Here is a 14,097-nt window from a genome sequence, read left to right on the forward strand (position 1 = left end):
TAATGTACATTTTATTAAGTTATAACTATGAACTTATCCGTTGTGGAATACATTTCCTATTTACATATATGCTAACGAAAACTCTCGTTGTATATTAGAAGGAGAGGCAGTTTTTAAGGCTGATCATGTGGTACTATATGGGAAAATTGAGCAAAGTTAATTTAAATTTAGAAATTTATATTATGTCTGCAGACTAGTGCCCTTACTTACTAACAACCCTCATGAAATTCAGGGAGTATTATCTATCGGCAATAATATTTTGAAAATTTCTTCAATGGTTTGATGAAAACTTAATTCTGGATTTTTCTTGGACCATGAAGAGCAACCTTGAACTGAACAATAATAGTTTGACAATTTCTTCTTTCTATCCATAATTGCTGAAATTTTCCCCACACTATTTTCTTAAAATAACAGTGTTCAAGAACGAACACTAAATACAGTTTTAAATAAAATACAAAACGAAGTGTCACACACAGAAGAAATATTTACCTTGTTTCGCTAGTATCACTTGTCACCGCCAGAGGACGAGCTCTTAGCTGCATTCGCGAATTGACATCTAGATGCTCTAGATATAGCTCTTTGTCTTTTCAACTTCTACAATTAGAAAAGAACAAAACACATCTGGAGCGTCTAGACTAGAGAATGAAAACATCGTATTTTACATGAGCTGCAGCTTCAGCTGTTGACTATTATACCTTGACTATGACTATGACTATTATGTCTTGTGTTTGTGAGTTAACAAATTTCGAATTTTCGGAGCAATGATTTACTAATAATTTCCCAGTTTCTCTAAATAGTAAGGCCGTCGACCTTTCAACAAAGATTTGAGTGCATTTTATCGAGCTCGGTATCATTTTCTAGGATCGAGCTAATTACAGGACACATACTTGATTTTACACGGAACATTATAAAAATTGGACATCTACTAAACTGGCAAAAATGACAAAAATGTGTGTACTCTAATTAAGTACTTTTAGATAGTTCTCATTATAAATTACTATTTCAAGTACAAGAGATATACAAAGTATTTCAAAATGTTCCCTGTATGTTTTGAGCTGTTCGAACATATAGTATAGTAGTATTAGTGGAGTGGAGACAGCCTTCCAACGAAACGGTGCGCACGTTAAATGGAGAAGGTAGCTATGAAGGTAAATGCTATAACCAGCGTACAAATATCAGATTTGATATTTGTACGCTGCTATAACTCTCTCGTCACATGTGATGTGACTGTTCCCGTCACGTGGNCCCGTCCCGGCTTCGCACGGGTGGACATTTATTTTAAACATTTTGGGATATAAAAAATATAGCCTATGTAGCATTCTAATGGTGAAAGAATTATCGAAATCCGTCCAGTAGTTTTTGAGTTTATTCGTAACAAACATACATACATACAAAAATACAAATCTTTCCTCTTTATAATATTAGTATAGATATAGATAAGGGATGGTTTTTAAGGGTTGCAACTTTGTAAAAATGCACCAAAAGAATATTTTAAAATGTTAAAAACTTTTTTTTCTATTTTTTGTCCATGGAAGGATAGTTTTTAAGGATTTTTAAGAGTTGAAAAGTATTAAATTTCATAAATTATATTAAAAAAACATGACAAGGAACTTTATCCAACATATTTGAACATGAATTCAATCTTTAAAATACGTAAATTTGCGATTTTCGCATTTTTTTCGTACAAGGGTAGTTTTGACCTCCAAATAGAAAAAGCACACATCTAGACAATATAACTTTTGAAGTGGAGGGTCAGATGAGCTTGTATGCAAATTTTCAGGAAAATTCATGCTATCCGAAAAAATTGGGAGCTTTTACCTTATTTCCATCTTCAGTGACTGGACTATATTGTCCAACAGGTGACTTAAATGTCAGTAAGTCAACAGAACTGGTAAAGGCGACTTTTTCAAAGCAAACGAGAGGATGCAAGCGGATTTAGAAACTTTTGTCCCATATTCCTTTGTAAGCACTGTAATTTTTTTTCATCTGTCGCTCTCTAAATGGGATAAAAACAAAAATAAACGGCGCTAACGTTATATGAACTGCTCGCGAACTGTTCGCGAGCACACAAACATTCGTTTTTGTAAACGTCGCGACCTGTTTCGATGTAACCAATACCACTTAAGTATTACATAACATCTCACCTCACGAGTCGTCGTCTGGTGACGTCATTACCAGTAGTTACCAGTGTCAATGCATTCCATAAATAGCTTAGGATTAAAAGTAGTGAACCCTAATCACATTTGATTACACAAAAGTCTTAAGTGGGTTATTACAATGTGGCAAAATTGCTTTATTCGAACGTTGTATACCAAGTGATTATAATAATAAAGTAATTAAACCCAGGTAGTGTCAACGCCAGGGTATATTGCTTGAGGTTTCTGGTGATCATGAGAGTCGGTAAGGGGCGGATTCGTCCCAACGCAACGGCAGGTACACAGGCGATAGAAATGACTTCGGGGATGATGATTTAAAAGCCACAGAAACAGATGGTGTGCATCTACCACTCCGACTTCTGTTAAAAGTCTGTTCGAGACGCGCCAACCAGGTCGATACCGAACAAAGATCTCGTGGGCCCTTTTCCGCTCCCTTTATAATTATTTCGTAGCAGAGATAATAGGGCCTGCTGCAGACGTCCGTTCGAGAGGCAACGATTTACGGTCCCCTCTTCGCGCCTGGCCTCCTCTTTTTTTTTTCGAACGGCGTCAAGGATGCGGATTTTGAAACAATGTGGCGGATCGGATGTCCGAGTCGACCGGCGAGCCCGGGTTTGCGCACAAAGCGAGAACGAAATTGCGGGGAAAATTGTTTTTGGAGCATTATGTGCGATTACATCCGCTCGTTTTAATTTCTTCCTCCGTCATAACGCGGGCTGCATAAACCGTCATGTGGTTTATTAATATTATTGAGATATATATTTTTTTGCAATGCGAAATCAATTTCTGTGAATTATTCTCGAATTATTTGTGGATTTGTTTTTGTTTTTAATTAGTGCCAAATGTTTGAATGTTTAACATACGTTCTTATGGGAATTGTTATGCATGCCCTTACAATCGAATTACGGAAGAAAAAATGCAAATAGTAAAATGAAAAAATATAGACATTTACTTGAATCATTATTTAATAGATGAGAAAAAGAAAAAAGGATGTTAACGCACATTTCACAGAGAAATTAATTATCAAACATAAAAAGTTCTGACTTGTCGACAACCAAGTGAACGCGAAGAAGTAACGGCAACAGCGCAATAGAGCATGACGGTACATAAGTAGCGGGAAATTTAAATGAACGTTTCGATACACAAATCAGTCATTAGAAATGGATTACATTCAACTTGTGTTTATTTGTGTAATTCAATTTCGAATAATAAAATAAAATCGGATATTTTCAAATGATCTATAGTAGGATCGTATTCGATGCAAAGTAGAGCAAAAAGTTGTCGGTCTTTTATCAAAGGAAAATCGTGTCATCATTTATAGGAGGCGTAAGATGAACCATTTCAAATTTAAAATGAAATTCAATGTTAAATCTGACATACCGCTGCATACGCACTGTGTTCTGGTACTAGCTGTAGTCACCAAGGTGCATCGAGTGTACGAAGTGGTTATACGTCAAATACTAACCTGGCGAGCTTGATCGTAAAACAGAGCGCCTCCAAAAAACAAGTAAACAACAGTGGCGCGTACAGAGGTAAAATGTAGTACATAATATGTGGAAATTAAAAAACAAATTGGTTTTATAATAAATTACATTTAAAATAAATAGTTTCTGAGAATAAAGGAATTTTTGTAGGAACAAGGGTGCCAGACGTGAACTGATCCATTCGTCCCTTCATAATGTATAAAGAAATTATTCAATTAAGGGTTTCCTTAAAAGCGTATGGCACTGGATCCCTTAACAGGCAATGATTTATTACTTTGCATCGAATATGATCCTACTCATGCATTTTGACAAATTATGACATTTTTAATATCATTTTTCATTTTAAATTTAACATTTCAATAATTTAAGTATATTTTTTACAATATTTTTGGCTGCAATAATATCGTATCACAGTATATACTACATATATCAAAATGTATTATACAGGGTGTTAGAAGTTTGACTGCCTTAATTTTAACAGACGATAGAATACATTAAAATAAAAAAAAAAAAACTTATCTGACATGGGCCCTAAACTCAACCATTTCCGAGAGAAAAATTATTAAAATAATCTCCAACTTATGTACAAAAGTTCGATTAATTATGGAATATTGTAATGTTTATCACTTTTTTGAACTTCTTTACGCTTAATTCTAAAAAATAATTAGCGTTGCAATAAATTTAAAATTCGATAAAATTCATATCGAGCAATGTGACAACGGCGCGGCAGATAACAGCAATACGCAATTCAATTGGTATCTGGAATTGGACCGTATCTGACTGTTTTTTGCGTAACATTATTTCCTTTTCTTGAGGTATTTTCCAGCGAGTGCGCGAAAATTGGATTCAAAAGTGCATCGAAAATGGTGGTGGACATTTTGAGGATATGTTGTAGTTTGTTTTGTACTTGTGCGTTTAAAAATTATTTTTAATACGTATGATTATTTGGACGACGTGAATATTTGGCTACTTTAATTACACATTTTTCAAAAGACGTAATTTGATTAAAATTTAAGGTCCTGTTTTAAGAGACCGAGACGTTGTTTTGTGACATGTTAAACATGTTACTATTTTGAATATTTATTTAGTACAATTTATTTACTTATTTTTGTTTACTTAATGTCCAAAATGATATCCCATTACAGCACAGGAAGCCAAAACTTAAAATATAAAATTCGCAGTGTAAAAATATATAAAAAATAAGGAATACAAATGAAATAAAAAAGTTAAAAATATGTCTCAAAAATATTAGATATTAGAATAACAACAGCAGAACGAAAAAATAAATTTCTAACACTTTTATATGAAACCTAAAAGAATCAGAACAATAGTATTAAGTTATTGAGATATTTTTTTTTTAAATCAACTAATGTAAATTCACAGCCGGAAATTTACACACCAATCAAAATCTATTCATTTTCCTTTTTTTGAGAAAATTACATATATAATTATTACAGTTAGATTTGTTTCAGTTAGCTACATTAATATTAATTGCTTTTTACTAATACTAATTGTAAGTAATTCTGAAATTTTTCCAGTAGGTAACTACTTTTTTTTTTGAAACAATACATACTTATTACTTTTTCTTAAGGGTGGCTACATCTAGACAACATACTCTGCATTTCAATTTTTTTGGTAAAACTACAGGTAACACCGCAGCAAAATATTTGCGTCAGCGGTTGCAAACCTGAAGCATCGACATTTTTTCGCAACTTCCCCATCACGTAACGCCTTGCACAACGCTCCCAGATAAATCATAAATAACCTTTTCCGATGATTACTTTATGATTATCTACCCCATTCAAGTCTTCCGACGAGCGCCAACAAACGAAGATAAAGCGTTCGAGACAGCCGATGACAGTTCCTACAAGCATCCATTATTAATGACGATTCGGCCTCATTATGTGGACGCAAATCGCTCTAATCCCATCGGAGTTGACGCAACGAGTAAAAGTAGAAGCGCGCGGTTTGCGAGACGGCGACGATTTTCTCGCCTCCTCGTTACGAGATATAGAACCCATAAAAAAAGGCCTCCGATAATAAATATTGAGAGAAAGCGCGTCGGTAATATAAGGAAGCTGAACCCATATCAAATGCACGCAGGCGACAATGCTCAAATTAGAAAGTTATAAGACACGTAGCTGCGACAGTGTAACATATTTTATTTATACAGAGCTAATGGCGCGATGAAATTCTAACGTAAAACAATTTTGAGGTAAGAAGATAAACTCGTTTATTAAACAGTCGGAAAAAAATTAAAAATTTCATCGCCTTGCGAGTCATAAATTGAGTGAAATTGTTTAGGGAAGTTTTCTCCCTAGATGTCCTGAGGAACCAGTTCGTTCTTTGTGCAAGCTAAAATTTTACACGATAATCCGAGACAAACAATCTAAGCAGGAAACCTAACCCCAAAAAATGTATATTCTAACATATTAAATGGGAAAACCCATAGTTAACGACCCCCTCGAGGTAGTTTAAATATTACTGACAATATCAGAATATCCTGCATCATGATATTTTTAATCATTTCCCTTTTTTTATTTACCTAAATTGCATATGCAAAAAACTGCAACAATAATTTAATAGTTTGTTTAAAGTTACTAAGTACCCATTAAATGACTGAATCCATGTATAATCTCACTGGAATTTTAATTTGTTTTGATACCACTTCCGAGCTAATTATGTTTTATCAAAACCTGACCCAAATTAGTTCCAAATAAAAATTAAAACGCTGTTACCACACCAAAAACAACTTAAAATTTTAAACCAATACAGAAAGTAAGTCTATTAAAAATTCTATGAAAATTATTCACATAAGTACAATAAAAAAAAGAAGCATCATGATTTCTAATAAAGTTGCAATATGTATCGCATTAAATAAATAATTCATGATGTTCTTGTTAATCCCTAGTAAAATCTGAACGTGTTATGAGAAACAAGACGGTTTTTTGAGCAACAAATTAAAATCTGATTAGACACTCGATGCCTTCCAATAAACCGATAAAACAAAAAAGAGAAAACTTGCAAGTTAACTATCTGGGCAATTATATTACAAGGACTTTAAATGGTCATGGCTTAAGCTCGGGTCTAGTCAACTTTTTTCACAACTTTCATTAGTTGTATGTTGCATACATAAATGAGCAGTTCTAATTACCTTCATGCCCAGATGCCTCGGCATCGGGTTTAGCATACTTGGTATGTAAATTGATTTTACAATTTATTTATCAAAATCGATTAAAACCCCAGTGATATACTTAAACAGTTTGTGTAATTAATATAGAGGACTCAAAACAGCACTCAATACACTTAAAATGTTTACATAACATTTTTTTACAAGTCATTAAAAGCAGCAAAGGTTAATTACTAACCTCAATTATAAGAGCTGTACAAGACTTGTACAAATATTTCCTTGAAAACAGAATTATTCCTTACTTTCCAATAAAACTGACTTCAGATATATTAAGCCTATTATTATTTATTTAACCCATATCGACATTTTTATTTTCGTCTATCACTACAAGAAAGCAGTTACTCACCTGATATAAATGATGCTTCCATTATTAAAAAGTCTCTTCCAACCATACGGCACAGTAACGAACGGCTGTTGACTTGTATTTAAAGTTCCCACAACGGAAGAACTGTTTTGTGTCTGCTGGGGTATGGGAGGCGGCCCGACTGCCAGAACCACACCCGCAGGCCGCACACTAACACTAGGATCGTACACTACCATCTCGGGCGGCTGGTTCTGCACTACTACCAGCCCTTCATCTGCCGAACTCAAGCTGCTGCAGCTCGACTCGGCAGTCTCGGAGCGCACTGAATCACAACGAACACTCTGGGAGGGCACCTCGGCCCCCATAACCGTCACGTAACCCGGTTCCACATAACTATCACGATTGTCACACTCGTCCCGCACTTTGATATCAGGCCTGCCAGGACCAGCCTGCCTCTCACCTGATAGCACTTCGCTGTTGCTGTAGTTCTTGATAACAGCGCCATTCTGATAACTTATATTGTTCACTATAGGCTGTGGGAACCCGTTTTGAGATATCACACCAGCAAAGTAACCTCCTTGTTGGACAGAGCTGTTTACTACTTGCCCGTTTGACGTGTATTCGGGAGGTTTGATGACCTGTTTGTCGGTGAATGTCTTAGTGGGGCCCACCACGGGGGCCATAGAATGAGATGTGTTTGGATACCCAGAGCTGTGGACAGCCTGGTGGTTGTTTTGTGGCACATTTTGCTGCCCGACAGCATATGCTTGAGCAAAGTTGTCATTCGATACGTATACCACTACATTTTGTACACCAGGAGCAGCTGATAAGTCAGGCTTTCCTGCCATCGTAACAGCATATCAACGGCTCTCTTGTTGAGCCCCTTCTTAGCTCACAATCGTTCTAAAAGAAAGTCAAAACATTATTATCGACAAGGGAGCAACGTCCGCGACTACTAAAATTAACAAGATATTTTTGAAATATTTGCTATCTGGGAACTGAGGAGAAAGTAAAAGGTTAATTTACAACCTGCAATAAAATTTAAAGGCACTTCTATGACACTTGTAAATATTATTAGCTATAACCAAGTAATAAATTACCTGCATGACGTATTAGTATCCCGTAAATAGCTGCAATTACCGAAAATTACCATTACAATCTGTTTGAGCAGCAGTTTCTAAAAAATATGTTTTGATCTGCACCTCGGGTTAACCCAACACCTGCTCTTGCAATATTAGGTTGTAGTTTGTTGAAATACGCGCCATATCGTCATCTTTCAATTAGTTTCATGTGGACTATTGCTGGAAATATGAAAAAATAATAAACACTTTGTAACAAACAACCACTTTCTCTCGCTTACGTTTCGCACCGCGTAAAACTAGACACTGAAAAATGGAAACCATCCACAACTCCCAGAAGCCTCTGCGTTAGGCGCCATGATGCATTGCACAAAAACAGTTTACCAGCTTTTCCGCGCTCGCGCCACCTATCCACTGATGGCCGCCAACTTTTAATGTCGCTTTTTGGGATTAAGAGAAAACTTTCTCGATTAGTTCTCTCTAAAATTTGCTGACAACGCTGTTTGGAGTCCGTTTTGTAATTATCTTCAGTGGAATTTCAGTAAAACGCACTAAATATTTTTGTTGGGGGTTGGCAACCTCCTGGGGAAATTTGTGAACAAACTAAGGCATGTTCGGTATTGACATCTAGATGCTCTAGATATAGCTCTTTGTCTTTTCAACTTCTACAATTAGAAAAGAACAAAACACATCTGGAGCGTCTAGACTAGAGAATGAAAACATCGTATTTTACATGAGCTTCAGCTTCAGCTGTTGCTGTTGAATATTATATATCAGCCCGGGGAAACTCGAGGCTTAAATTGAAAAACGACAAGTAGTTTGCCACCTTCATACGTGATGGCACCACCAGAGGAAAATGTTCTGTCACACCCTATTTTATCTGCAGAACAGGGCATCCCGCCAGTGTGACGTCACGTCATGATCCCGACATTCCCGACTGTGATGTGAAATGAAAAGAAGATGTGATCAGAGACAATAGGATGTGATCCTGGCATCCCGCCATCGCGCCATTCCCGTCAAGCCCATCTATCATTTCCTAAGCATTTACATTTTAATTAAATTATAAATGCATTTTTTCCTCCAGGTAAGTAAAAACAGAAGCTGTGAAGTGTGACCAGTAATAGAATAATATTGAATTATGTTAGAAATATTTTATTTATTGAAAATTGTATTTGTAATTTGTAGGTTATACCTTCTGTTATACTTACTCCTTAGTCTCCAGGACTTTTAGTGGCTTAAGCTTAAGGTTGAGTTGAGATGTAACTATTTGGTGGACTAGACTAGGTAAGTAATAAATTTCCATAGATATTTTTAGCTAGTAGATGTTAATATTTTGTAAACAAGGCAGATTTGAATAATTACTATACGGTCACTGGCATACATCATGGAGGTAATAGGACGACTTAAATATTCATGCAAATATCCTTTGTGTGAAAATGCATTTTTTAATCCAATTATTAAGAAAGGATATATAAATAAACATTTTTTTCATTTCCCTAAAGATATTTCTACTTTTCAAATATGGATAAAAAATTGTAACATGACTGACGGTAATGCAGAAAATTNTTTAACATCCTTAGCATTACTACTATTTTTAAATTACAAATCTTTATTACCTTAAATTCAGTTGTCTCTTCTTTTTACGTTGTACCTACTCGAACTTCAGTAACGTTATAGGTCAAAGATGATTCACTTGATTGTAACATCAATTTGGTCAAAGCTCCTGTATTAATTGAACTCGATAAAGTACTCTTGCTTAAAATGGAAGAAGATACACCACAAAATAATTTTATGGAAGGTGCAGAGTTGGGTCGTACTATTTTTCTTCCACAAAAGGGGAGAAAATCATCCGCTTTAAAGTGTTCAGAGCAAATTACGTTATTTTTTGTCCATACCCAATTTTCTTTTTCGATAGAAAGAACCTTGTCCTTGTCCAGTAAAGTTTCATTTCTAGGAAAGCTAGAAATAAAAAAATTACATGTTTACAATAAAAATTTAGAATAAAAAGTGGAAATATCTTATTTTTGTGTACAGCTACCTAAATATTTAGAAATGTTTTGTATTGGACATCTTCTGCAACTTGCGCTTCCTTTCACAGTACAAAGCACAAGACATATTTAAAGTTCAATAAAAACGAAATTTACAAACAAAAATATGAATAACCTCAAAAAACACACCTGCGAACCTAACGTCAACAACAACTGCGTGACGTAAAAGCCTTCAAAATGTCTGCGCCCGTAGCGTCCCTAGAAAAGTGGATGCGCACTCGTCGAAGCTCATTCTCCCCTACTCCATATCTCTGGAACAAACTAAGGCATGTTCGGTATCCGCGATAATTTTTAAGATGCAAGCGCACCAAGCGGCGAAAGCAGTAAGCTGAAAGCTCCGAAACAAGGTAATTTTGACATTGCCGTTCGCGTTTACACATTCATTTGAACATTTGTCTTATTTGCCAATATTATTAGTAATTTTGTTATCAATCTGCGGTTATTTCACTTTTGTGTTATTTTATAGGTTTCAAATATTTCATAAATAAATTTTAAGGCAAGTATTTATGTCTACTTTATTTGTCTCTAGCATTACAATGTAATGTACATTTTATTAAGTTATAACTATGAACTTATCCGTTGTGGAATACATTTCCTATTTAAATATATGTTAACGAAAACTCTCATTGTATATTAGATATACATTACTATATAGGAAAATTATTGAGCAGTTAATTTAAATTTAGAAATTTATATTATGTCTGCAGACTAGTGCCCTTACTTACTAACAACCCTCATGAAATTCAGGGAGTATTAATATCTATCGGCAATAATATTTTGAAAATTTCTTCAATGGTTTGATGAAAACTTAATTCTGGATTTTTCTTGGACCATGAAGAGCAACCTTGAACTGAACAATAATAGTTTGACAATTTCTTCTTTCTATCCATAATTGCTGAAATTTTCCCCACACTATTTTCTTAAAATAACAGTGTTCAAGAACGAACACTAAATACAGTTTTAAATAAAATACAAAACGAAGTGTCACACACAGAAGAAATATTTACCTTGTTTCGCTAGTATCACTTGTCACCGCCAGAGGACGAGCTCTTAGCTGCATTCGCGAATTGACATCTAGATGCTCTAGATATAGCTCTTTGTCTTTTCATCTTCTACAATTAGAAAAGAACAAAACACATCTGGAGCGTCTAGACTAGAGAATGAAAACATCGTATTTTACATGAGCTGCAGCTTCAGCTGTTGACTATTATACCTTGACTATGACTATGACTATTATGTCTTGTGTTTGTGAGTTAACAAATTTCGAATTTTCGGAGCAATGATTTACTAATAATTTCCCAGTTTCTCTAAATAGTAAGGCCGTCGACCTTTCAACAAAGATTTGAGTGCATTTTATCGAGCTCGGTATCATTTTCTAGGATCGAGCTAATTACAGGACACATACTTGATTTTACACGGAACATTATAAAAATTGGACATCTACTAAACTGGCAAAAATGACAAAAATGTGTGTACTCTAATTAAGTACTTTTAGATAGTTCTCATTATAAATTACTATTTCAAGTACAAGAGATATACAAAGTATTTCAAAATGTTCCCTGTATGTTTTGAGCTGTTCGAACATATAGTATAGTAGTATTAGTGGAGTGGAGACAGCCTTCCAACGAAACGGTGCGCACGTTAAATGGAGAAGGTAGCTATGAAGGTAAATGCTATAACCAGCGTACAAATATCAGATTTGATATTTGTACGCTGCTATAACTCTCTCGTCACATGTGATGTGACTGTTCCCGTCACGTGGGATCAGTCGTAAGCGAATTACGTTTAACAAGTGTTTAGGTTCGAAGGATTTTTAATAAAAACACAAATAGGAAAAAAAATTTATTTTAAAAAATAATCGTTTTGGAAATAATTCGGTGAAAGTAAAAGCACACATTCACATATAGTCAGCATAATATGATTATACATTATACACATAGATAACGGGAAATAAATAGTCCGACTACAAAAAAGTATAGAAATTACACTAATGAATTTAATTAAATACCCATCTACACTAACTTTTAAGTATAGGACATTAAGTCAACTGCTCGAGGCAAGACTTCAAAAACAAATTATTAAATTTATATAATTATATTCTGCTTAGGAAATACTTGTACACCATATAAAACTAATAAATGCTTGTGTACGTATCAACAAATAGTTACTTTTAAGAACTCAATGCACGCCTTAGGTTTTCATATGATCCCGAATTAATTTTTCACCTTTCCAGACCAACAGATTTTAATGTACAGGGTTATTGGTTAATTCAATGAATACGGAGAATAGTTTTTGTTTATTAAAATTTATATTTTTTTTGAAGATATTTATTTTAAATATATTCCTTGTCTAACATTTATGGTCTTCCGTTTAGAATGAAAGATATTTGGAAACATTTTGTTATGTGAAAAGTTGGAAAAAATCAATTTAAAAAATCTGCTAATTTTTTTTTCCCAAAATTATGAGCGTTTCAGAAACTTCCTTATTCTATTAGCCATCTAACAAGGTACAAATGTTGAAGGAGCCCTAGCGTAAATAAAAAAAATATATCCTAATTAAAATATAAAGTAATTAAAGTATTTCGAATTTAAAATTAATAATAACTTAAAATGTAAATCTTGACAAAAAAAATAAAAATCACGTTTTTCAAACTGTTAATTTTTTTAACATTTATGTCTTGTTGGATAAGTATCTATTGAAATAGATATATGTAGTGTCAAAATTAAAATAAAAAAAAATATTTTTATTGATAACTCCGAAGATTTTAGAGATATTTATTTGAAATTTAGCAAATACTTTGATCTTAAGTCGGCACACTTTTTGTGTAATTTTGGTTTAAAATATCAAAGCGCGAACGAAGGGGAGGCGGGGGAGGTAATACCCATTGACCCCCTCTTTTATTTTTGAGTACGCCTATGCTTTCTGAATAATTTTTTTAGATAAACTGGCGTTTTATTCAAATTTTTTCCACTCTTGTTAAGATTTTGTTTTGGAGCCTCGTTTACAAGATATTGTTAACTTTTTGGATACTCGACATCAATTTAGTTGACGTTAGACTTTTTTGAGGCTATATGAAAAATTCGAGTCCTTATTTTTTCAATTTACTGAAAAAAATGGAAATGATCATCGTTATGAATAGCAATATTTAATTTAAGCTAAATCTAACATATCTAAAAAAGTTGCAATATCTCGTACAGCAACCCCAAATCAAAATATGTGGTTTCAGCCTAAAGTGCTCTTTAGTTAGTATTGGTACCATATAAAAGAAATTTTTCATAAAATCTCAAAAATTAGTTTGTCGACTAAATTGATGTCGCGTATCCAAAAAAATTACATCTCGTAAACGAGGACCCAAATGACAAGAGTGAAAAAAATAGAATAAAACGCTTTATCTGAAAAAAAAATATTCAGAAGGCATAGGCGTACTCGAAGAAAAAATAGGGGGTCCATGGGTACTGCAATCCCCCCCACCCATTTTGATATTTTAAACTAAAATTACACAGTGTGCTGGCCTAAGATCAAAATATGTGCTAAATTTTAAATAAATATCTCTACGATCATTGAACTTGTCAATAAACAATCATTTTTTAAATTTTAATTTTGACACCCTGTATATTGAAAATGGGGCTCCAAAATGAAAAGCGGCATAAAAATAGTCCCATTATTTTAGTACAAGTCCAAAGAATATGTGGTTAACTGCTTGACATACTAATTTGCAACACCCTGTATAACAATGTATAAATATCAACATACCCGTGATAAAGTAACAATCCAAAAAAAAAAGTTGTTAAAATTTAATTTAATAAAAAAATTAAATATATGCTTTTATGCTTTTT

General features: G+C 33.9%; 1 protein-coding gene across 3 annotated transcripts in view; it reads right to left on the bottom strand.

Annotated features, from left to right (window-relative positions):
• The window catches only part of LOC108910260 (nuclear receptor coactivator 6), a 349,573-nt gene extending 341,015 nt beyond the window's left edge, over positions 1-8,558 (bottom strand). For all 3 annotated transcript variants that reach the window (XM_023457471.1, XM_018714817.1, XM_023457472.1), the window contains exons 1-3: positions 8,495-8,558; positions 8,235-8,435; positions 7,177-8,037 (exon numbers count right to left, since the gene is read on the bottom strand). In XM_023457471.1, coding sequence (XP_023313239.1) covers positions 7,177-7,982 — 806 coding nt within the window. In that variant the 5' untranslated portion in view covers positions 7,983-8,037; positions 8,235-8,435; positions 8,495-8,558. The remainder of the gene's footprint in view (positions 1-7,176; positions 8,038-8,234; positions 8,436-8,494) is intronic.
• Between the last annotated feature and the right edge of the window lie 5,539 nt (positions 8,559-14,097).

Source organism: Anoplophora glabripennis, unplaced genomic scaffold (assembly GCF_000390285.2).
Source record: "Anoplophora glabripennis isolate ALB-LARVAE unplaced genomic scaffold, Agla_2.0 scaffold27, whole genome shotgun sequence".
Lineage (NCBI taxonomy): Eukaryota > Metazoa > Arthropoda > Insecta > Coleoptera > Cerambycidae > Anoplophora > Anoplophora glabripennis.